Raw genomic sequence first — 23809 nt, 5'->3', positions numbered from 1 at the left:
AGAGAGAGTGTGTGCAAGCAGCTGTGGGGAGGGGCAGAGGGAGAGCGAGAGAGAATCTCAAACAGACCCCCCGCTGATCATGGAGCCTGACTCGGGGCTCGATCCCACGACCTGAGAAAATGACCTGAGCTGAAATCAAGAGTCAGATGCTTAACCGACTGCGCCAAGTAGATGCCACCGTTTTTCAAGTTTTTTTGTTTTTTTTTTTTTAAGATTTTATTTATTTATTTGACAGAGAGAGATTACAAGTAGGCACAGAGGCAGGCAGAGAGAGAGAGAGGAGGAATCAGGCTCCCCGCTGAGCAGAGAGCCTGATGCGGGACTCGATCCCAGGACCCTGAGATCATGACCTGATCCGAAGGCAGTGGCCCAACCCACTGAGCCACCCAGGTGCCCCATTTTTCAAGTTTTTAAAGGCATTATGTCTGAAGGTGTAGATGGTGCCGACTCCCCTTGATTGAAAAACTTTTTATAATTGTTCTAAATGGACTGTAAAAACTTCATTTCCCTGAGGAGAAGATGAGGGAAAAGAGTGAAGCAACTGTGGGACGTTTGTTTTCCGCTACACTTCATTGTCTTGCTATGCGAGAGCACGTGAGCAAAAGGGAGCCTGGGGAGCATGGAAGGTTTCTCGTTTCCAGAAGACCCCACTCCCCGTCACAATCAGGGGTTGCTGGGGCCCAGTAACACGGAAGGCAAGAGTGTGTTTTTGACACTTCTCTCCTTTTTGACTCCTCTGCTCACCAGACTTTGCAGGAGCCCCTCCGAGGTCCCATCCAGCGGACAGAGTGTCCCCGAATGGAGCTGGCTGGTGTCCCAGCCTCTCATGTGGGCAGCCCCGCTCACATAGCCCTCCCGGGTTTGGACCAGAGCCAGGCTTCTTCAGATGTGTCCTAATCAGTCTGAAGACTCAGGCAGCTGTGATTGAACCCCCCCAAATAACGATGATTTGTTGGGAAAAGATATTGTGTGTATCGGGTTGCAGAAGGGTTTTATTCTCTCTCAAGCGCAGCTGACTTCACAGCCTTCGAGCAGCGTTCTTAAGTGACGGCGTGTCTCTTCACTTTTCTTTTCAGTTGCCTATTATCATGGTTGTTGCCTTCTCCATGTGCATTATCTGTTTGCTGATGGCCGGTAAGTCTGCTCTTCCTTCACAGCCTCACGCTGAGTTTGGAGAATGTGGCACTTCCTTGTATGGTGTCTTGAGATGCCGAGTTCACTTGGCACTTGCTGGTTCTCTGTTAAATTTCGTGAGCAAAGCGAGCAGATGTGATTAGTCCTTAGATGTGACAGGAAGAAGAATATAGGCTCACAAATACTGATAATCGTTGTTTTGTTTCTTGTTTTTGTTTGTTTTTTTAATACTCTTTCTTAAAAATAATTTTTAAATTTTTTTATAAACATACAATATATTATTAGCCCCAGGGGTACAGGTCTGTGAATCGCCAGGTTTACACACTTCACAGCACTCACTAGAGCACATACTTTCCCCAGTGTCCATAACCCTGCCGCCCTCTCCCTCCCTCCCTCTCCCTGGCAACCCTCAGTTGTTTTTTGTTTTTATACCTAACATTTAAACTTTTCATTTCTTACCTCTCAAGTGATACGTAAGAATTATAGAAAATACAGCTAGGCAAGACAGAAGAAAATATTATTCATTATCCTGACTTCTAGAGATAAGCTAACTGCTCTTAACATTTTGACGTTTTAATCTTTGTAAGTGTGTGTGATTTTTTTTTCACAAGTGAGATACACATTTTTTGTAATGTTTTCACTGAGCAATAAAAGCATTTCCCCATGTTCTTTACTTGTAATGGCTGCATTAAAATCCATTTATGGATATATAGTTTATTTAACCAGCCACCTGTTATTGGACAAATAAATGCTGTTAGTAGAGGAACACACTACTTACCATCAAATTTTAGTAGGTTGAGGGGCACCTGGGTGGTACAGTCAGTTAAGCGTCTGACTCTTGATTTCAGCTCAGCTCATGATCTCAGGGTCTTGAGATCGAGCCCCACACCTGGCTCCATGCTGAGCACAGAACCTGGTTAAGATTCTGTCTCTCCCCATCTCAAAAAAAAAAAAAAAAAATTGTTTTTTTTTTTTTTTAGTAGATTGATAAGAACTTGTGTTAACAAGGTCTTCACTGTTTCTCTGTTTTTCTCTCAGGATTTTCCTTTGTTACTAAGCTAATAAGCATTTAGGATAAATGTGTCTGCGTTAAGTACTTCCCAGTGCTGTGGGCTAGGAGTCTGAGCTGGCTGTATTGTGCACTAGGGGCTGTCTTGTCTGAGCCCCACTCATTGGCAGGGCCCCATTCCCATGCGCCCCTCTCACCATGGCCCTTTTTTCTCCCACATGGACCTTACCCCCTTTTCATCTCCATAGCATCGAGTCCCTTTCTTACAGCACTTTGTCCTCTGACCGCATAAGCACCTGGGATCTCTTCTTCGGAGGTGGTGTCCCTCTCCGGTGTCCCTAGCACCCTCCGTGTGTACTTCTCCTGGTGTGTCATGATTTGCATACTCGTTCGTCTTTCCCACTGGATGAGCAACTCTTTGAGGGCAGACACCGTGTCTTTCTCATTATTTTATCTCCAGTGTCCAGGATATAGTAAGCCCTCGGCACAAGTTTGCTGAGCTAGGGACCCTTAACCCTACCCCCCCATGTGCATTCTGGAGGGGAGGCTCAGCGGCTTCCTGGGGAATTCAGCAGTGTAGAAGGTCACCGCATGGGGAGGGAGCCATCCTGTTGTTACTCTAGGGCAGCAGCTGGCAAACGTTTTCTGTAAAGGGCGAGATAATTGTAACTAGTCTAGATTTCCCAAACTGCGTTTCATCTCTGTTGCCATTGTTTGTTTTTACAACTCTTTAAAAATGTAAAAACTATTCTTAGCTCTGAGAACAAAATGGACTGAGGGGTCCTAGAGCACAGGCAGAGCTGCGTGCTGCGTGGCCTAACTCGGGTCCTGCGTCCAGTTCCGGGGCGGGAAGGAAGAGGACAGGGCCAGCCAGCACCTGCCGCCACGATTCCGCTGACGCCCACGCTCATCGCTCCCTCGGCTCCCTGACTTCTTTAAAACACTGCCTAGCGGATGCCGTGTTCTGAGAGCCTGTGTCCTGTTGAATTCGTTTCGTTACTTCGATCTGTTCTGTATTTTCTTGACTTCCCTTTGGAGCGTCTGGAGAGGCAGGCAAGTCAAAAGACAGAGAGCTCAGCCTGAACAGAGGGGGATAGTTTCTGCGGGGATGGTCCCCGGTTGGGCTTGTGAGGAACTGCCTTTCTTTTTTGTCCGAGAAGAATTTTAAAACTCAATGGTGTGAACATTAGTGCTCACATAAATTTGTATTTTTTTTTAAAGATTTTATTTATTTATTTGAGGAGAGAGAGAGTGAGAGTGAGCTTGAGGAGGGAGAGGGTCAGAGGGAGAAGCAGACTCCCCACTAAGCAGGGAGCCCGATGAGGGACTCGATCCTGGGACTCCGGGATCATGACCTGAGCTGAAGTCAGTCACTCAACCAACTGAGCCACCCAGGCGCCCCGTATGTGTTTTTAAGTACAAAGAGATTGATGCAACATCTTGTGTCAGTTCATTGCCATGAAATGATGAGCCCTGTGATGTTCAGATAGGATAGTGTCTGAGTAGTCTGTACTTCGGCTTTTTAGAAAGTGGGGGATGAGGGTAGCGTGAACTCTGACAGCTGATGAGGAAGGAGCCTGGAGCCTGTTCTTCCCTGGCTCGCACCCCTACCATCTCCTGCTCCGTGGGGCTCCCCAGCTGTGGCCCCAGCTGATCCTGTTGCAGGAGAAAAGCAGCACTCGGTTCGACTCGGCAAGGAGTAGGGCAAAGTAGATCTTTTCCCGCGGCTGCTGACCTTCCTGAACTCTAGATGTTGCAAAAATGCCTATCAGGAGTGTTGTGTGCAATAGGTCATTAAAATCTGTTACTGAATTTTATTTTATACGCTTTCATACAGAGTTTTTCTGAAGCGTGTGTTTTGTGAAGTTAGTTTTTGTGTAGGCATTTTGATTGTGGTGAATGTATTACTGATGGCTTCTTATGATCTTAAAGTAAACGATCTTTTGTGTGATACCACACAGTTTAGTCAGGTGGCTCTCATGCTGTGGTGTCTGGGCCATGGCCTTGACATGATCTGAGAACTTATTAGAAATTCAGATTCTTGGGCCCCCCGGTCCCCAGCCTGCCAAGTCAGAATCTCTGGGCTTGCCCAGCAGCTGATGTCTTACCGAGCTCTGGAAAGGATTCTGATGCCGGCCAGAGTTCAAGATCCAGTTGTTCAAACCTTAATTGAGAGGTGGTTGTATTTTTCCTGTAGATGTGCTGATCAACTTTGATGTTGTCAAGATTACACTTTAAATTGTAATAATTAAACACTAGACTTTAATGTTGCTAAGCAGCTGAAAGCTGGATCTGGGATCCCATTTATTCGTTAGAGACAGAGAAAGCGCGTGCATGCCGGCACACTCGAATCGGGGGAGGGGCAGAGGGAGAGGGAGAAGCAGACTCCCCGCTGAACGGGGAGCCCGAGATCACGACCTCAGCCAAAGGCAGATGCTCGGCCATTTGAGCCACCTGGATGCCCCTCAATAAAATGATTTTTTATTTACCAACTCTTTGTTTTTTAACAATTTTTTTCCTATTTTTTATTTTAAAAGATTATTTATTTATTTGAGAGAGAGGGAGTGTTAGAGAATACACAGGCCGGGGGAGTAGGAGAGGGACAATCAGGCTCCCCACCGAGCAGGGAGCCTAAAGGGGGCCTCGATCCCAGGACCCTGGGATCATGGCCTAAGCTAAAGGCAGACACTCAACTGACTGAGTCACCCAGGTGCCCCATTTCTTTGTTTTTTTATATCAACAGGTGACACTTGGACAGAAACACTGGCCTATGTGCTCTTCTGGGGAGTTGCAAGCATTGGAACATTTTTCATTATTCTTTATAACGGCAAGGATTTTGTCGATGCTCCCAAATTGGTCCAGAAAGAAAAGATGGACTGAATTTGTGTCTGTGGAAAGCGGCTTGGCTTGGAAGATTCCATTATGCAGAACTGGAGTCTTTACTGACCCGCTTTCCACATGGGCCCAAGGTCTTTCGAAAGCTTTTCTCCAGAAGCCTGGCCTGTGCTCCGTTTGAAGGGAGGACCTACAATCGGCCCAAAGTTCCTGCCTTGACCATCTCTTCACTACTGGGACGGCTCTAGTTATAATTGGAAGCTCTTCTGTAATTAAAAGGGTAACCTGAACCCAGCTCCTGGAGCGGAAGGAATCTGTTCCTTGTCGATTTAATCAACTCTTGCAGAATAAGTAATACATTTAAGAGATCTAGCTTCTTTCCGTATTTAAAATGGTAAAATTATTTTTCTAGCTCAGTTTCCTTATTGTCACTGTAAAGGCAGTTCCTGATCGCAAGCAGACTTCCCCACACATCTTTGAACTTAAAAGGTGAATAATGAGCTAACGCACCTCTGTTCACACAGCATGAGTCTCTTGCAGACGTCAGGTAGTTAGCCAGGGAAGCCCGTGACCTCCCAGTCGGGCGGAGGGGAGCCGGGCCTGGCGTTCCAGTGGAGTTTCGGTTGGGCCGCTCTGAGTCCAGCTTGAACTTGAGTGTAAAGAAGAGGAAGTTCCGATAGACTTTATCTTTTTTAAAAGGTGTAAATGAAATCAAAGAATGTAAAGTCTGTGTCTTATGCTAAAGGTCCAAAGCCACCTCTGTTTTAAGGATTTACCCCAATGTGGAGAAGCCCCTGGGCGGGCCAGCTCCTCCTTCCCGGCTGTGTTGCTCCCCTCGGGCCCGTTCATCAAGCCGGGTGAGCCTTGGGGAGACTCTTGGCGGGACGTGGCGTTGCACTTGGAGGCAGCAGCCGCTTTCCACGCTTGGCACCATCAGCCCTTCTCACTCTGGAAAGGTTGGTGTCAATAAGTGTGTCTGAAATTTCGTGCTTCCACATAGTTGGCGTTCTCCGAATCAAGGACCAACTTCAATGTTAATTTATGTGCAAAACAAGCCTGAAAAATACGCTTTAGAAGCTGCGCGTAGTTCTGATTATAAGTTGGACTGTATATTCAAACTGTAATTATGAGGTTTAAATATTAGAAAAGTGTGTAGGGTAGTATTCTTGCCACTGTTTTAAAATCGTTCGATTAAATCCTGCTACGATATTTGTGTTGTGCTTGAAAATATGTGCATTTTTTTTTCAATAGTAAGTAAGACCTTCTGTGGTCCTTCAGTATCTCTCAAAGCGCCTTTATTCCAACATGACTTTTTATTTCCCAACATTATCTTTTATACACATTAATAAGAGTCGTTGCTTCTAGAAACTCTAAAGGAGGTAATAGCTGGAAGCCCTCTGTAGCTTAAAATCATTCATGAAGACTCCCAGGAGGGTAAGTGATCAGAGCTACCTATTCTTAACATGTAAATAAGCATAATTTGTTCCAAAGATGAAATGTTTGAAACTCGGTTCATGTCTCCTGTAATATAGTAAGTCAGGGGCCCCTGGGCATCTCCCATGAAGAACTGACTTCCACAACCACAGCAAAGACCCACTGAGAGCCGCCCTGCTCGTGTGGCTCGTGTGGCTGCCCCGCAGCAGGGGGACCAGACCGGTGTGTCAGCGCCTAAAAGTGTCCGTATCCAGAGCCCTGCTGTGATTTTATTTCTCAATTCATGTACTGTACATCCTTAAGTGAAAATAAATGTCATACTCTTTTCTAACCACTGTTGGTATCACTCCTATACTTTGTCTTAAAAGGGAGGTTCTTTTTTTTTATTTTACAACTTTTTAAAAAAGATTTTATTTGAGAGAGAAGAGAGAGCGAGAACACATGCAGGGGCAGCAGCAGAGGGAGAGGGAGAAGCAGGCTCCCCGCTGAGCAGGGAGCCTGATGCGGGGCTCGATCCCAGGACCCTGAGATCATGACCTGAACCCAAGGCAGATGCTTAACAGACTGAACCGCCCAGGTGCCCCTGTATTTTAGAATTTTAGAACTCACAGAAAGCGGTGCATGCAGGGGCTTTTTAGAAAAGTAGACAGTGTAAGGAAGCAAGAAAATTCATACCTTCTCAAACCTGCTTTCCAATTATCACTTGAGAAGTCATGTCTGTGTGTATAATTAATTTTTAGTTAAAGATAAAACCAGCAAATTATTTAGTAAAGTATTTTTCCATAAAAAGATATCCCCTGAACCTCCCCCCCAACCAAGTTAATTTGTTTCTCAAAATGATAACAGATCTCACCAGTGCAGAGCGACAGTCTTGCCTATTAGAAACTGATCTCTCAGGCGACGGGAATGTGTCCGCGACAGGTGGGAATGCACCTTGGAGGCCCCCTGCCCACGTGGGGAGTGAGACGAAAAGCCTTGGAGATGGGCTGTGGGGTCCTCCGTCCCCGCCGTGAGCCCAGGCGAGCCACCTATGGCTGTATCGTGCCCGTCCCCGGCGTCGGCTGCCTCTCCTGCCCAGGCTGCTGAAGGTGAACCGCCCCAGCGGCTTCCTGCGGAGGGTTTTTCGGGAATTCTCTCCCACGCACCCACCCCTGTGACCGTCTGTCCTTCCTCCGGTACACTGATTGGTGTCTGTGCCGGCTCATCTCTAGCTCCTTGCTTCCTGGGGCGAAGAGAAAGGTCAGCGATGCTCTCATCGCCTGGTTACATCCAGTACAAGGGAGACGTGAGGCCGTGTGCGACCCGCGGTGCCTGCGTTCTTACTCGCCGCTCCAGAAGGACTAGTTTTGTCCTGTTGAGGATTCTGGGACGAGGACCCAGATTCCTTGGTTTTAACGGTCTGGGCTGTACTTGTGGGGTCAGTTCGACTGGAATTGGAGGTGCGCGGGGGGGTGGCATGGGGGGAAGCAGCTTAAACCAAGGTCTTGGGGTTTTATCGTCCAAGAGTCCCGATGTCAGAAGAAAGTAGCCCAATAGGGACGTGTTACGATAAGCTTTTGGAATGCCCTGTCCATTGCCCTTGGGCTCCCCAGCACAGCCGCTTGGCTTATAGAAGCCAGCAAGACCTAAGTGCCAGTCTTTCTCGTGACCGAATCTCAGAAATGTCGTCCCGTCACGTCTGCTGTTCTCCGTGGGTTCGAAACCAGTCCCTGGAGGGTTGGGGCACCAGTGCTACGAGGTGGGCGTCCCTGGGGCCGTGTTCGGAGGCCTGCCCCTGCCGCCAGGGAGGAGCGAGGCGCTGGGCTGGTGCCCCAGAGAGTTCGGTGGCCTCCCGTCAGGTGGTGCAGCTTAGACCAGGACTGACGAGTTCTGGTAACCAGACGCTGCGTGGCACATTAGCCCCCAGAGCGGAACAGAACAGCGATACCATTTGTTTTGCTCCCCAAACCCTGCAGTCTGGGCTGGGCCTGGCAGGCATCGCTCGTCTCTGCTGCACTGGGCATGGGCTGTGTGGCTCCGAGCCTGGGGCCCTCCGTCACCAGCAGCTTGCGTTCACCTGGGAGGGGGCCGGGGGCAGGAGAGAAGGGGAGAGAAGGGGAGGGAGGAGCAAGAGGAGACAGACACTGCGGTGTGCAAGGACCTCCCCAGCGCTACCTATAGCTCTGGGCTCCCTTCCCTTTGTGGGAGGAGCGCTGGGGAAGAAGGCGTCTCGCTGGACAAGTCCAGTACCTCCGTTCAGTCTAAAGTTTCACGTCTTCCCTCCTGTGCTGTTGGGGCCCGTAACAGAATGGGGGCAGGGTCCCCTTGACCTGGGGAGGCCTATGTCCTTCCTAGGGCCACCCCGGTGTCCTCCCAGAGAGCTTTCCACTGGCCTTGCTCGCTCTTGCTGCATTTCCTCGCTTTACTAGTCGAGTCCATCTTTATGTCCTTACTATCATTGTGTGCGCACTCAGCGTGATGTTTCTAGGACGCCTCCGCTCGGTGGTCCCAGCTGTCGTCCCCTCCTGCCAGCTTGTTTATAGTGAATGAATTTATGACAGTCTCTGTGTCCATTTGGATTTAATAGATCCCATGTTCCTTTTTATCCGGTCCGGTCTGATGCTGATGGACATTTTGGTGGTTTCTGGTTGGTAACTCTTGCACTCAGTCCGGCTGTGCACCTTCTCCACGCCTCCTGGCTCCCGTGGGAGTGTGTCTCTCCCTGCTGTCTCCCCAGTAGGAGAACGAGGAGCCAGAAACACAAGAATAACAAGAAACCATTTTCTAAATGGGCTTGTGCCATTTCTGTGCCGCGTGGTTCCATGTGACTTATCAGTGCTCTGTATGCCAGACGTCCTGATTTTTTTTCATCTAGCAGGTACAGATGAGATACCGATCTCATGCTGGCACTTCTCCAATCACTGATGACTGAGCATCTTTTCGTCATTCTTTGGTCATTGGTGTTCCTGTTTTGTGCCTTGTTGACGTCTTTTGCCAGTTTCTGTTAGATTGTCCTTCTTGATTTGTTGTGAACTTCTTTATATTCTAGAGTTGTTTGTTGGTGCCATATAAATCTTCTCCCACAGATCACACAGGGCAAGGTGCCCACGTTAAATCCTCAGTGGGGTTCTGTTGCTCTTTGAAGAAAAATCTTAAGCCCCATGCCTGGCCCACAAGGCCTGACTGACTCGACCCTGCCTACTCCTCCAAGCCCACCTCCGAGCACTCTCCCGATTCCAACCATTGGCCTCCTTTCTGCTCTTTCTCACCTCCGGGCCTTTGCACATGCCGTTGACTCTGTCTAGACAGACATTCCATCCTCAAAAGCTCTTCCTCAACCACCTGATTGAAGTACTTTCCCTCTCATACCATCACTTGACCCCTATCTTGCCTTCTTGGAAACGATCACAGTCTGTACTCATTTGTTGCCCATGACTGTCTCTGTTCCCTCCCAGAACATAAGTGCCAAGAAGGCCAGGGACGATGTCTGTTGTGTTCAGCACCGTCCCCAGCACCTACGCCCGGGACTGGTGTGTGACCTACCAGTTGGTGCTCTTTATAAAACAGGGATCCTGTGCAGGTGAGCCACAGTCAGGAAGAGAAGTGGTTCCCATGTCAGGGACTGGTCAAGGCATTCAGGCTGAGAATTTCCTGTTTGTCAATGATGTTTTAGCCTTACAAGGGGATGTTTGAATCTGTTAACTTATTTTTCTTCCCCAGACTAATGTCAAGTAAAAACTGATCAGGGAGTTAATTCTCTGTCCCAGCTTTTCTGTCAATCAAGTGGAACAGCCACAGATTAATCTTTTATGTAACGCAGACAAAAGTCGAACACAGCAGTTTGCATACGCACCCCCAGCACAGTTGTTAAGGGCACACTCATGCCTACCGTGGTTTCTTATGGTCTCAGCCAGACCCTGAGACACACAGGCTGCCCAGGATGCCCGTCAGAAGGGTTGAAAAGATTCTGAGGTCACACCTGTTTTACATGAGCAAATTAGACATTTTTCTGGCTTTTCTTAGGGAATCTGACGCCCCATTAGGGTCTTTGTACACCGCAGCAGTATGGCTTCCCTGGCCATGTGGAGGAAACACGGAGAAGGTGACAGAAACAAGACGCTGGCTGGATTCTCCTTTATTTGTCATGTTTCCCAAATCAACTTGTCTCTTTACATAATGCCCGAAAATCTTGTGTGGAGAGCTCTTAAAACTGCAGCCAGTACATAACCAAAACCTTACAGATACACTTGTCTAGGGTTTTATTTATGGGGACAATGGCTAAAAACCAGATAGTTCCGGGGCGCCTGGGTGGCTCAGTGGATTAAAGCCTCTGTCTTCGGCTCAGGTCATGATCCCAGGGTCCTGGGATCGAGCCCCACATCGGGCTCTCTGCTCAGCAGCGAGCCGGCTTTCTCCTCTCTCTGCCTGCCTCTCTGCCTACCTGTAATCTCTGTCTGTCAAATAAATAAAATCTTTAAAAAAAAAAAAAAACCAGATAGTTCCGTCCCTGATTTCTTAGAGCTAAGCCAAGGGCCATTATGTCTCTAGCATTAATAGAAAGCTCCCTGGAGCCCGCGATCTGGCCATGGCATCTAGGTGACGATCATGTGGATAGGGACGGAACATCGCTTTTCCCCTCTAGCTCTCTGGGAGGCAGGTGGATGAACGCCAGATGACCACTTCCATGCAATACCCTGAAAATGGTCAACCAAGGATTTTTTCGAGACAGGACTTAACTACGACTTCAAGAGGATGCTTGAGAACTGTTCAATCCTTCATGAAGTTTACAGGAACCAGAATAAAACTGAACCAAAACCTGAGGCCTTTAGCTCGAGCACATTATTCTAGAACAGCAGAATTTCATCTGTCCAGCTTGGGGTGCAAAAATTATTCTGAAGAAGTGGCTTTTCCATGACAATCAAAGGACTCAAAAATGCTTTTAAATGTCTGAAGGTTCTTTTTGATGTAAGTATTCCTAAATGCACGACCCATTGTGGGGCCCTGGTCCTTGGGCTGGGCTGGCTCTGGGCGGGGCTTGGGTACGCATGGGGAGACAGCAAGCCTCGCTCCCAGGTGGTTGGGATGGGTGGCAGCAGGGACATACTAGTAACTCAATACGGTGATGAGGACGGCGTCCCCCATGGTCCTGAGGCTACTTGGCATTTAGGGCTGACACACCCCACTGATGCCTGGGTGGCCCATGTTCCAAGACCATGACTGTGCCTGTGAGCTTGGGCGGGGGGGTTCCTCTCTGTAGGGATTCAGAACAGACTGTGCTGTGTATTTGACATGGAGCGTACCCACTCTTCAAGCCCTACCTAGTAGGTAAGGTTTGTTGGCCCTAAACCCTCTGATGAAAAAAATCAGAGGACTGAGTATTTGTGGTTAGGAAATGCTGGTGCATTCTAGAGGCAAGTGACTTTTTTTTTTAATAATGAGAAGAAGTTGTGAAATATTGATAGGATGGCTATAAAAGAAGGCAAAAGACCTTCCTAATGCCTATTTTTGTTATATAGGACACTTAGAGCCATGAAAATGAAGTTAAAAAACAAAACAAAAATCCACCAACAAAAACCCTCCAACTAATGCCCCAATTAAGTGTCCGCGAAGATGTTTGTACAAATCTACCCAAAGAAACTTCCCTGAATCTTGTATGTTGGGGAAGCACAGACTGTTAGGGCAGGAAGTGGCCCTCTCCGCTTAGGGATAACCTTGACCTACTTACTGCGGCCAAAGACAGGGGACATTGGCACTGTGGACTGATGCTGTATCATAAATATGGTGTCTTCAGTTCCAAGAGGCTCTGTTTTATACACTCTAGAAAACCTATGCACAAATAATTTAAGATGGACTATAAGCGATGTTCATGGTCTTTGCTCTAATGAGTTGGCCGCCATGTCCAAATAGAACACCAAGTTGGCTGTACCCTCACCCACAAGTGGTTCTGGCACCTTTTCCAACACCCAGTGGTAGGGGCCACCCGCATGGACCTCTCGGGTGGTTTGGGGTTATGCACTGTAATTGGGAGGACCAGGCCTGGACCCACCATGAGAGACCTCAGATCTGCACAGAAGTGAGCCCCTTTTGGACCCCAGCAAAAGCCTTCTTCCACCTGGCCAGTCAGTCATGTTAGTGAAGGACCCAGCAGTTACATATTCACGGGGACTCAAAAAGAGAGACCTGGTTTTGTACCAGTGACATTCGGCTGTCATCTCAGGCACTTGGAGAAAACCTCTCTTCCAGCTGATCTAAAAAACAACTGCGCTCTCCCATTTTTGGATTTCTTCAGAAGAAATAAAAAGTCGCTTAAATTTTATTCCATGAAAATTAGAGTCAAATTTCAGCTCACAGTGTGGCCTAATTCTAGGCTTGCCTAGAGTCAAGAAAACAGTTGTCTTGCAGACTGGCCTTGAAAAGCCTGCGTCTCTGGTCACAAGTTGGGGCGCAGAGAGGAGCAGGGGCTGCTCTGCTGGTGGGGTGTGGGTCCTCCCAAGGGAACCTTCTTCCTCCACGGTCCTTCTTGACGAACTCAGGAAGACGACAGGCTGAGTGTTTCTGGAGCAAATATTGTCCCAGCAGCCAAGGAGATTCCGTCTATAAGTTGTAGCTGCCGGACAGGGCAGCTGAGCATGGTCTCTGGGAAGCCCAGTCCTCAGGCCGCGGGGGGCGTGTCTCCCCTCTTGAGACAGCGTGTGATGAAAGTCCCCAGGGCCACCAGGGGGATGCACATGATGGAAGAGGCCACCAGCAGCCCGATGACGGCCAAGGCGTATGGGGGGTAGTCCTTGGTCACGAGCTGACCCTGCAAGGGGAAACAGGGTCAGCAGGAGGAAACCACTGCAGGCAGAGGTTGGCCTGGCGAGAGGCCGTGTGCTGGTTGGGGGGGCGGTGTGTCCCGGGCCACTTGGCTCTGCAGCTCACCAGCAAGTATGCTGGATAGACCTACCCCCCTTGCCGTCCCCCTTGCCTTCTCTCTCTTCCGTGAACTTCAGCTAGTGTGCATAAAGCCACTATTCTGGCCCTGCCTCTGAAGGATCACTGATAGGAATAATTAAGGACCTTCCCTTCGGGGCACCGACAGGGGCACCTACGTGCAGGGGGCTAACCTGAGCCCGGTGCTGCCCAACGGAACCTTCTGTGATGACACACGTCTTCCTTATCAGGGTTGTGCAACATGGCAGCCACCAGACACAAGGGGCTACTGAGCCCTGGAAATGTGGCCGGTCAGAGTGAAGAACTGAATTTTTAAATTGTATGCAGCTGCGGTGAACTCAGATGGGCATAGCCCCATGTGGCTATTGGTTGCCACCTTGAATGGCACAGCCTTGGTCAGGAGAAACCTTGAGGGACCTCTGGATTCAGTTGCTGGACGCTTCCCTGAATGCACATGAATTAAAGCTGATGAGAAATGAGGCCAAAAAGCCTGTAAAGGCTGCCTTTCCACGCGGGAGCCACGAAACAGCTATGACCAGGGAAAGCAGGTGTTTGCTGTCGCCCAAGCGTGGTTTGTGACCCCAAATGCTGCTTAGGGTGTGGTGTGGGAAACCAGCCCGCGAACTTTCTGTTGCTTGTCTATTCCCTTTTTTTGTTCCATCCTGACCCATGCAGAAACTGGGGCGGGGCGGGGGTGGGGGGGACATTGAGAAACTGGTGTAGCAATGGGACCGCTTCATCTTCTGTCCGTTGGGTATCAGAAGTGATGGGAGCTTGTACTCTACAGATATTCTCCTCATGTCACTTTTCAAGTGCTTCACTGTCCTTGCATTTTACAGACGTATCAGGCTGCTGTGGATTGGGGAAGACATACCCCCATACCCCAGCCACGGCTGGAGAAGCGCAGCCGTGGAACCAGGGCTGGGGGCGCCTTTGGCCACCATCGGTCACGTTCTCTATGAAAGCGCATCTGTATCGGGACAGCCGGCCTGGCCTCGAGGCCGAGGCTCCCCATACAGCCCCTGGCTGTTCAGATGCTGACACGCTGTCCTTCTGGTTGGGGCACAGCAGCTGCGTGGAGCCCCAAGCAAGCCTGTCCTGTCTGTCCCAGCCCCACCCAGACCCAGACCCTGCCAGGATCCATCAGGTCCCCTCGGGCTCCTGCAATGTCCCTTCTAGGGGCCATGCTTTCCAGGGGTCGGGGCCGGGCCCTCCAGGCTTGCTCGCTCTGCCTTCCCCGAGGAGACCTCAGTGGACAAAGGTCAGGGGTGGGAACCAGCACCTGGCAGACCTTCTACCGGCCTCCAGAGGCCCCCCTGGGAAGTCCTGGGAGGGAATCCTACTCTCTTTACTGGAGTACACAGCGAAAAAGCAAAGCCCACTTCTGCTGTCCTGAGCTGTTTTTCATTACCTGGGTGGTGTTTCTGTGTCATTGCAACTGACCTGCCCAGCCCAGGGAAATGGGTCGGTTTCAGCGAACATAAGCCGGTGCTAGGGAGGGAGCCCAGGGGGCCGGAGCCGGAGGGTACCTGGAAGGCGTCCCATGCTTGGTACTGCAGGGTCCCCGTGAGGATGTAGTCACTCAGGTAGAAGACAAAGAGGCTGACGATGAGCAGGGGGCTCACGCCGGCCCACATGGCCTTCCAGTACCAGTTCAGGCCACGACCAGTCATGGCCTCAAGGTCACTTTCAAATCTGTTTGGAAAATGCGGAGAAAGTCAGGATTATCCGTGCTGTAGGGGCAAGAGGGCTCCAGCTTTCATATTCGTTTGCTTAGAAAGATTCCGTTCTGAGCACCACCGATGATGACCTCTTTGGGGTCCCTCTCTGACACCTGGGGAGAGGGTGTGCGGGGTGGGGAGGGGAGAAGGGCTGAGGCCGCCACAGAGCAGGGCAACAAAGCAACCGCCTCATGGTTATGGGGACATCAGAAGATACCTTCCTGGTGCCACCTTTGGATGAAGGCTGCTGGTGTAGACCCTAAGGGCTGCTACTCCCCATGGCGGGAGAAGCAGGCATGGAGAGGGCCGGGGGTGGGGTGGGGTGGGGTGAGGCTGGACTGTCACCGGCGGTAGCCACAGCCACCTGCCATGCTTGGGCCTGTGGCTTGTGCTGAGTTCCCACAGAAGCCTGCAGACAGCCACCTGTTCCCATGCTGCTGCTGACCTGGCTGGACCCTGGCTTTCAGGCCACAAAGGCTCCTGTGCTTCGTGTGAATGTGAACGTGAATGCCTGAGATTTTTCAAGATGACACGCTCTTTTGTCCCTTCACATCCCCTGCTCATCGCCCCCCCCCACCCCCAACTTGCCTATGGATAGAGAGATGTGGGAAGAGCTAGCTGGCTGTAGAGCTAAGGGTGACGGGGCACTGTGGCTCAGTGGTCGCTAGATGGCGCTGTCCCCTGGGCGAACAGAGGGACTCCCGTCTCCCGGCCATTCCTGGGACCTGCTGCTTACAAACTCTGCTCTGCGGGGCACCTTTGGTTTCTCCCTCCCTCCGACCCTGACCACTCAGTACCACCCCTTTGCATGGACTTGTGTCCCTTCTCAAGCATCTCCCCTGGGCCCTGCCTTTTGGTCCTCTTTCCGCAACCTTCTCTCTTCCTGGGAAACACCTACCCTCTCAGGGGACCAATCTGTTTCTCCCTCTAGACTACTACATCTAGGCGACCCACTTGTTCCACTTGACCCAGGATGTCCCCAGTGTTCACACTGAATGTCCCAGGAAACCCCTTGGTCCTGGGAAAACAAGGAGAGTGAGTCACTCTAACCCGAATGTCCTCAACAGTCTTTCTTGACCAAAAACGTTTTGGACATGCTACACATTATACCCACTTTGAGACTCACACTGGTCTCTGAGGCTCCAAGTAGTCCTGTAAGAAAGAAATGTTGACTCTCTCTTGTTTGTGACGTCCCGAAATTACTTGATCATGTAAGTCCCTTGGTGTTGACAGGGGACCCCAGAGCTTCCAGGGACACAGAGGGAAACATGGCTCAACGGGTCTGGTTTCTAGGGTCATGGCTGGTCCTCCCTTCTCCCATTGCAATACAGAAAGCAGAAAGACGAGATACTGGTTGAAGGTGGGAGTGAGGCAGAGAATTAGCTGGGCCAAGGGAAAAACAGTGCCAAGTTGCAGGAGAAAAGTAAGGGACTTACTGTGGAAAAGGGGCTTGCTTTCCTTGTGGGGCAAGGCCTTCGTGGGGGCGTGGCCTTCATGGGCCCTTCCCCCAGCAGGTATCAGGGGTGGGGCCTCCTTACCTCCTCAGCCCATACACGTAACACACAGCAATGGTCTCCACCAGCACGATGAGCAGCAAGGACAGCGTGGCCGCGTAGTCATTGAATATGTCGAACCAGTAGTTGCCAGACTCCATGGTGAACACCAGGCCGATGACGCAGTTGACGAGGCACACCAGACCTGGGGCCACAAGACCACACGCTCACTTGCCTGAGATGCCTACACATTCATCCAGTTTCCTGTGTGGAGCCATGGACCCCAGGGGGACTTAGCCATGGACTGGCCTCTCCACCTCTGTATGCCACAGATGTGTGTGTTCAGGGGACAACAAAGGTGTCCCAAGGAGTGTGTGTCTGCACAAGTCACTAATGTTAATTCAGGCAGCTGTCCTGCAGGGGGCATCAAGCTCAGCGGAAAAGGGAAAAGAGAAAGTTGTGGGCGCTGCTGTCTCCCCATGCGGTGGGGGTGGGGGTGGGGGTGGGGGTGGGTCCCACCCAGTCTGTGGGTCTGGTGATGCCATTTACCCCTACAACTCAGCTTCTGAGGTCACGGATGTCAATCAGGGCACCCCTCTCAGAACCTCCTAGAGAGGATTCATGTCTGGCCAGTAGAGGGAGGAGGGAAGGGAGAAGACGACAGGAATGTCTCCCCAGCTCCCACTATGCGTGCCCCTGGCACGTCTCGTGCACTGGATCCAATATCCTGGGGAGCTCCCTTTCACAGCTGGGGAAACCAAGGCTCAAAGATAAGGAGTACTTTCCCAACATCCCATAGCATCTAAGAGGGGAAGTCAGGATTCAGACAGAGGCCCTTCTGCTTCCAGAACCCAGGTTCTTGAACCAGCCTCCACGGGCGGACTCCCCCAGGGACCCCATGAAGTATTTGACCCTCAAGCTCCCACCTGCCCTTCTCACTGCCACACCATGTCCCACCCGTCACCTAGCCCCCATGCCATCTTGAGGGGACACACCTCGAGGAAGGAGCTATGTGCTGGCCGGGAGCTAACGGCACATAGCATGCGGCCACAGAGACCACGTGGGAAGAGTGATGCTCAGTGCTAGAAGGTTCTGACAAGGTTCTGCATCTGGCTGGCCTGGACTTTAAGGGGATGTCATGTGAGCTCGGTGCGATGAGGCTGGGAGAAGGGACGTCCTAGATGTGGTGGGATGGTGTCCTCGTGGGCAGGAGTGGGGGCCACTGGGTTCCCCAGACATCACCAGGTATGATGGTGGAGCAGATGGGTGATGGGAGTCTAGGCGATCATCACGCAGGCAGGAAAGGGACAGAAATTTACCAAGAATGGTCCTTTGCAACAAGGGGGAGAACCGCACCGAGCTTGGTGAAGACAAGAGACATACAGCACAGACTGCGTGATTCCACGTATATGAAGTTCAAGAGCGGGAAAAACGGTCCCGAAGCGGTAGCAGTCACAAAGAGGTGGCTTCTGGGGCTGGGAGCGTACGGACTGGGAAGGGGTGAGGAGGGGCTCTCGGGGGTGCTGGAAACACTCTGTATCTTGACTCAGGTGGTGGTTACATGTAAAAATCACTGAGATTGTGTTTAGGAAATGTACATGCTCTTAGCGTTATGCTTCGATTGAAACAAAGACCAGAGCAGATTGTCTCCTGGCCTGAAGAGTTTGGAGCACGACACTGGTTAAGTCTGGCCTTCCCGGCCACCGCCCTTCCCCGTGATGGAGAACCAGAGGCACAGGCGAGTCACGCACTCCGAATCCCACACGGCCCCGAGGACGAGAGACCACAAGGCTCGTCCATCTGCTTGTGCCCCCCGCCTGGCCCTCCCTGAGCCCCACATCCCCCACGGACGGGCCCGCTCACCGGAGATGGCCTCCTTGGGCAGGTGGCTGGAGACGACCTTGCTGTCGGTCAGAGGCGTGAGGATGGCCGCCGTGTTCCCCAGCATGCTCCCAATGCCCAGCATCAGCAGCATGAAGAAATAGAGCACTGACCACAGCTGGGACACCTCCATGTTCTTAATGGCCTCGGTGTAGACGATGAAAGACAAGCCGGTGCCCTGGACCGCCTGCCCATGGCAAGAAGGCAGCAGTTACCCACCCAAGGGGCTTGGGACTCCTTAAGCGCACCCGACGTGAAGCAACCTCCCAGGTGGCCAGGAGAAGCCACGGGCCAAGCTGGGGTCTGCCAGGTGCACACTGGCCCCTCGGGCTGAGCGGGGCTGGGTAGACACGTGAGCCATCAGGAGCCCCTTTCGTCACTTCGGAACACTGAGCTCCCATCTCCCACCCCAACTCACGTCCATTTGGGAGGAAATACAATCAGACAAGGTTCGGATAATTTGTGCTTCCAACAGGATGGCCACTGAGGCGTTCTGAGGCCCCAGTGGCTGGGAGGCAAGGTGGGCGGGTGAAGCCACGGGGCCTGGGAGGGCAGGGTTGCTCTGTAGCCGGAGCCCTGCAGGGATGGTGACCTGTGGAACCAGAGCCTGGAGCTCCCGCTTATAGATGAGCCCTCCAAGAGGTCTGGAAGAGGTCTTGGGGTTGGGGGTGTGGGGGAGGGTGCCCCCTGGGTACCAGCAGCAGAAGCAGACCCATTCTGGGGGAAAGCTCCTGCAATCTAGACCTGCAGGACCACCAGAGAGGATCAAGCAGCGAGCTTGCAAACAGACGTATTAAACCCAAATACGACAAGCCATGGAGGAAAGAGTTAGGAATAATTCCCCCAGAATGGTCGACACTGGTTGGCTTGGCAGACTCTTGGCATACCAATAAGTATAGTGGGATTCACCAGTTCTGCATGCAGACAACAGGGGGTGGTCCCTTGTAGAGAATTTACAAACGGTAACAAAACCTGCTAAAGTTGGCTTGCTTTTTATCATTATCACGAGTCAACAAATTCTCCATGGTGTCAGTCCGGAAACCGACTGCCCTCACTCTCCTGCCCAAGGCCGCCCCTGGAACAGCTATGTAGGACCTTTTCAAAGAAGCAGAAGATAGAACTGCCAAAAATAAGCGTATCACAGGAAACTCAGCGTGGGGAGCAAATTTGAGAAAAAAAAAAAATCATGTTTAACAAATCACTGAACTGACAAGCTCTATCAACAGCTAAAACCACTTGTAGCTGAAGAGAAAATTAGGGAACAGGGAGGCATACTCCAGGAATGGATCCACAAAAAAAAAAAAAAAAAAAAAAAGATAAGAAGCTGGGAAAACATAAAAGAGAAGCAAGTGGACATGCAGTGGTGTGATGTGGAGGTCCGGAAGGAATTCCAAAGCAGAAAGAGAAAAGTACAGACAATGATGAAGAGGTAAGGGGTGTGAATTCTCCAGAACTGGTAAAGACATGTGGATCTGTGGATCCAGGAAGCCCCAACCTCACCCAACCCATCCTGGGGCTGGGGGCATCCTGGTGTGTTCATCCAACCCACGTCAGATGAATAAAAAATACATCCATGCTTCGGTTACCGAGGCCAGAGTCCAAGGGATGGACCAGAGAAATCAGAGCGAACGCATGGGGCAGCTGAGAGCTTCGAAGGAGAGCAGGAAATTTCAAGGCAACCGAAATCACATGGCAAACCGCTCCAAAGTGTCCAGAGAAAATAACTATAAACCTGGGACCTTCTACACAGGGGAGACAGTCCTTAAAAAGAGGGGACTGAATATCAGCATTAGCATACAGACGACATCCGAGGAAATTTACCAAGAAGCAGGTGCTATACACCGGAAATGAATTTCAGCTCGGGAATGATTCAGGAATTAAAACTAAAGAGGGAAAAAAAGCAAGCTGCTCTAAAGGAATGCGTTTTAAGGGACAAAATGATCCCGGAAGATGTCTGGGGTGCCAGAGGAAACGGTGAACAGGCACAAAGGTGAGGAGAGACACACACTGTCGTGTAAAACAGCACACAGCCTCCAACACAGGGGCTGAGGAAGAACAGAGGCAGACACAGGAGGTATTTAAAACTACAGTCCCTGTTCTGGGTGGTCGGGAAGTCAAGACCCTGTTGAATTTCAGACCTGGTTGAGTTAAAAAGGCAGAGGACAAATTCGAGAGGAGAAATTGCTACATCAGTTCCAAACAGCAGAGAATAAGGCAGCGCGGGGGAGGGAAAACCCAGCAACGAACGCAATAGGAAAAGACAGTCTGAATCCATCTGTCACCCCCTCATTCTTGGGACACTGAGCCAAGCCCAGAAGTCAGGGAGGAAAGCTGCCAGGGGCCCCCAAACAAAAAGGAACTTTGAAGTGAGAACATGGAACAGGAGCTGAGGCCAAAAGGGAACGGATCAAGGCCTCAAAGGCTGGGGGGGTGGGGGCCGGGAAGGGGGTGTCAGGCCACAGGCCGGGGTGAGCAGAGAGCCAGGAAGGACAGTGTTGCCTCGTGCGTGAAATGAGCCGATCAATAACAGCGATGCCAGCCGACTGCCCGAGCCAGAGCCACATTCCCCGGGAAGGTGGCCCACGTTGACAGGGTGCCAGACTCCAGGGGGTGGTGAGCCCACCTGGTGGTGAGCCAGCTCCTGAGCCACAGGAGAATGGGTCTGGCAGGGGCGGGTGGGTAATACCCCAGGTGCCTTAAGCTGTTTAGCTATGGCTGGCCAAGAAGCCAGACATCTCTAACCACGGCTTAGACCAGAAGGCCCGTGATCCCAGCATGATGGTGACGGAAACAGCTCCAGGCCCCAGGCTCCTCCAGTGCAGCATCCGTGGGAGAGATTCAGGAGAACTAAAGTTAATGTCAAATGCCTCCTGCTGGGTATGAACTGGCAGGTCCCCCCCCAACTCATAGGCATTTGCAAAGAGGGGGTCACTCCATCTGGCAAATGATGCACAGGCCCAACCCTGTGGCTGACTACAGAACCCTCTCTCCCCCCAGCCCCCAGCTCGCACTTGTCCCTGCGGGCAGCTCTTGGGGGAGAGAAGTTGGCCAAGACCTTGCCCGCGCCTTACCGTGGCCAGCTCTGCCTGCAGGCTGCAGTTTCTCATCTGCGGGAGCACCTCGCTGTATTTGCCAGGGAAGGTGGACGCCAGGTAGCCCTTCACCTGCTCCAGGTTGCTAGCGGTCAGAAAGCCGTCCTCCAGGTCAAAGGAATTGGTCAGCAGTAGAATCACCCTGCAGAGCAGAGGACCACACGGACCTTGGCTGATTAGAAAGGCCATGGTCACGGAACCCTCTTGAAGCTGGGCTGCTGGGGGTCCTTCCCCTCTGATGGGGCAGGGTCTCTCCAACAAAGGGAATCTGTAGATCTGTGGCTTTTTAAAGTTTAGCAGGGGTGGAGGAGCAGGGTGTGTGATTTTGAATGGCTTTGAAGGAGCCTCAAGTAGGACCAGAGATGGCCCAGCTAAGCCACCTTCACCTCTGGGCCAGCATGGTCCTCCAGAATGTTTGGAATGACGGGAATATTCTGGGGCCCCCACTAACCACGGGGTGGGGGTGGGGGCGGTGGCAGCTGAGCCCTTGGATGTGGCGAGTGTAACAGAGAAACGGACCTGAATTCATTTACATGTAAGTGGAAATCAATTTAAACAGAATTTTAACTGACAATGGAACTTAAAATCACAACTGCTTTGATTAATTAACATTTAATCAACGAATTAATTTAATTAAAAATTGAGTTAATTATATAACTCCATCCCCATTTAAATCTCTAAGTAGCCAGCTGTGGCCGGTGACTCCCCCATGGGATCTGGATGAGGGTGGTCGTGTTTTGGGTAGGGGGCGACAGAGAGCAGACTCTGTCCTCTTCAGGGCTCACCCAAAGAGACTACTTTCCAAGGGCGGGGAGATGAGGGAGAAGAAAAGCAGGCTTCTCTGTTGAATTGCCCTCAGCCCCTCAGGCAGGGGTGCCCGGGCTGGGGCCTGGAGGGAGGGCTGCAAAGCCGGTGCCCTCTGCCCCTCACCCCTTGCCTTCCTGGCACCCACGTCCTCCCAGCGGCGCTGGGAGCTTGGGGGAACGCGCCCCCCGCCCCCCGACGCGGCCCGGGGTGGGCTTACTTGTTCAAGCAGCTCTCGTAGTTGAAGGTGGCCTTGAAGCCGTAGATGGAGAAGGTCACGATGCTGGCAAAGATGGAAGTGGAGCTGTTGATGAGGGACACGATGATGGCGTGCTTCTGGCAGTTGTTGGACGGCTCGTTGTAGCTGGCGAAGGCGATCAGGCTGCCGAAGCCCAGGCCCAGGGAGAAGAAGATCTGGGTGGCCGCATTGATCCAGGCCTTGGGGTTGGCCAGCTGCTCCAGCTGCAAAGCCGGCAGGGGAGGGGGCCACTGAACCACTCCTGTTGACCTGCCGGTAGGGGCCGGAGGGCCCGGCAGCAGGGGACCCACTGCACCTGTGCCCCCCGGGCCGGAGCCCATCAACACTCCAGCGGCTGACACGCACATATCGCTCCCGTCCAGTCCCCCGGGGCGCCCTTCCCAGTGGACGTGCGCAATTGAAAAGTCCAGCGTGAGGTTAACTTAAGACATTGGGAGCCAACTGGAATGGGGGGGCATTTTGGGGTGGGGGCGCTGCCAATCCTTTTGTTTCCAGGGGCCAGGTTTGCTAAATGAAAAACTTGTTTTGTCCCAAAGGAAACAGGACCCCCCATCTCCCCACACCCTGCCTCAGAGGAGGGTTGGCTGCGGGGCGCAGGGGAGCGGGTGGGCTGGGGAGGGATCACAGAATACCCTGCAGTGGATTCACCCAGGGAAAGGGGTGCGGCAGAGAGACCGTTGGACGACACATTATACGGTCCATAGGCTGCCAAGAGGACGGGTACGAGGCCAGACATAAGGCCAGGGCCGTAGTCGGTTGGGGTGCAGGGGGGATGAGGGGGATGGGTGGACTCAGTGCCCCCAGCATGAACAGGCCCCCCGCCTGGCTGAGAAGGGGACCCAGCGCTCATAGGTAACCCACACTGCTCCCACCTCCCTGGGTCTCCCCCCCCCTTTCCACCCACCCTGCAGAACGGGGGGTTACCAGGGGTACCCCTCCCTCCAGCCCATACCTTGGGCGTGAACATGTAGGCTAGGCCGTTAGTGGCTCCGTGGAGCGTGAGGCCCCGAACCAGGTAGATGATGAGCACGCAGTAAGGCAGCAACGCGGTGAAGTATACCACCTGCGGGCACCAGAGGGCGGCAGAGGGCAGTGTCAGTCTCCCTGGGACCAGCCATCACTGATCACCCATCACCAGGCCCCTTTGTCCCTGGGACAGACCCCTGCGTGGTCCCCATAGAGCATGCCACTCTGTCTCGGGCGTTCAGGCTATGGACAACTGGAATGGTTCTGAG

General features: G+C 51.9%; 2 protein-coding genes across 5 annotated transcripts in view; one reads left to right on the top strand and one right to left on the bottom strand.

Moving 5' to 3' along the window:
- Window positions 1-6743, top strand: part of SACM1L (SAC1 like phosphatidylinositide phosphatase) — a 60974-nt gene extending 54231 nt beyond the window's left edge. For both annotated transcript variants that reach the window (XM_044253738.1, XM_044253740.1), the window contains 2 exons: window positions 1077-1134; window positions 4887-6743. In XM_044253738.1, coding sequence (XP_044109673.1) covers window positions 1077-1134; window positions 4887-5023 — 195 coding nt within the window. In that variant the 3' untranslated portion in view covers window positions 5024-6743. The remainder of the gene's footprint in view (window positions 1-1076; window positions 1135-4886) is intronic.
- Window positions 6744-12663: 5920 nt separating this feature from the next.
- SLC6A20 (solute carrier family 6 member 20) overlaps window positions 12664-23809 on the bottom strand; it is a 30667-nt gene continuing 19521 nt past the window's right edge. For all 3 annotated transcript variants that reach the window (XM_044253736.1, XM_044253735.1, XM_044253737.1), the window contains exons 5-11: window positions 23527-23637; window positions 22536-22777; window positions 21491-21653; window positions 18402-18606; window positions 16584-16743; window positions 14854-15019; window positions 12664-13193 (exon numbers count right to left, since the gene is read on the bottom strand). In XM_044253736.1, the coding sequence (XP_044109671.1) occupies window positions 13044-13193; window positions 14854-15019; window positions 16584-16743; window positions 18402-18606; window positions 21491-21653; window positions 22536-22777; window positions 23527-23637 (1197 nt within the window). In that variant the 3' untranslated portion in view covers window positions 12664-13043. The remainder of the gene's footprint in view (window positions 13194-14853; window positions 15020-16583; window positions 16744-18401; window positions 18607-21490; window positions 21654-22535; window positions 22778-23526; window positions 23638-23809) is intronic.

This window comes from Neovison vison, chromosome 6 (assembly GCF_020171115.1).
Source record: "Neovison vison isolate M4711 chromosome 6, ASM_NN_V1, whole genome shotgun sequence".
Lineage (NCBI taxonomy): Eukaryota > Metazoa > Chordata > Mammalia > Carnivora > Mustelidae > Neogale > Neogale vison.
This window is presented reverse-complemented; position numbering and strand designations above follow the sequence as displayed.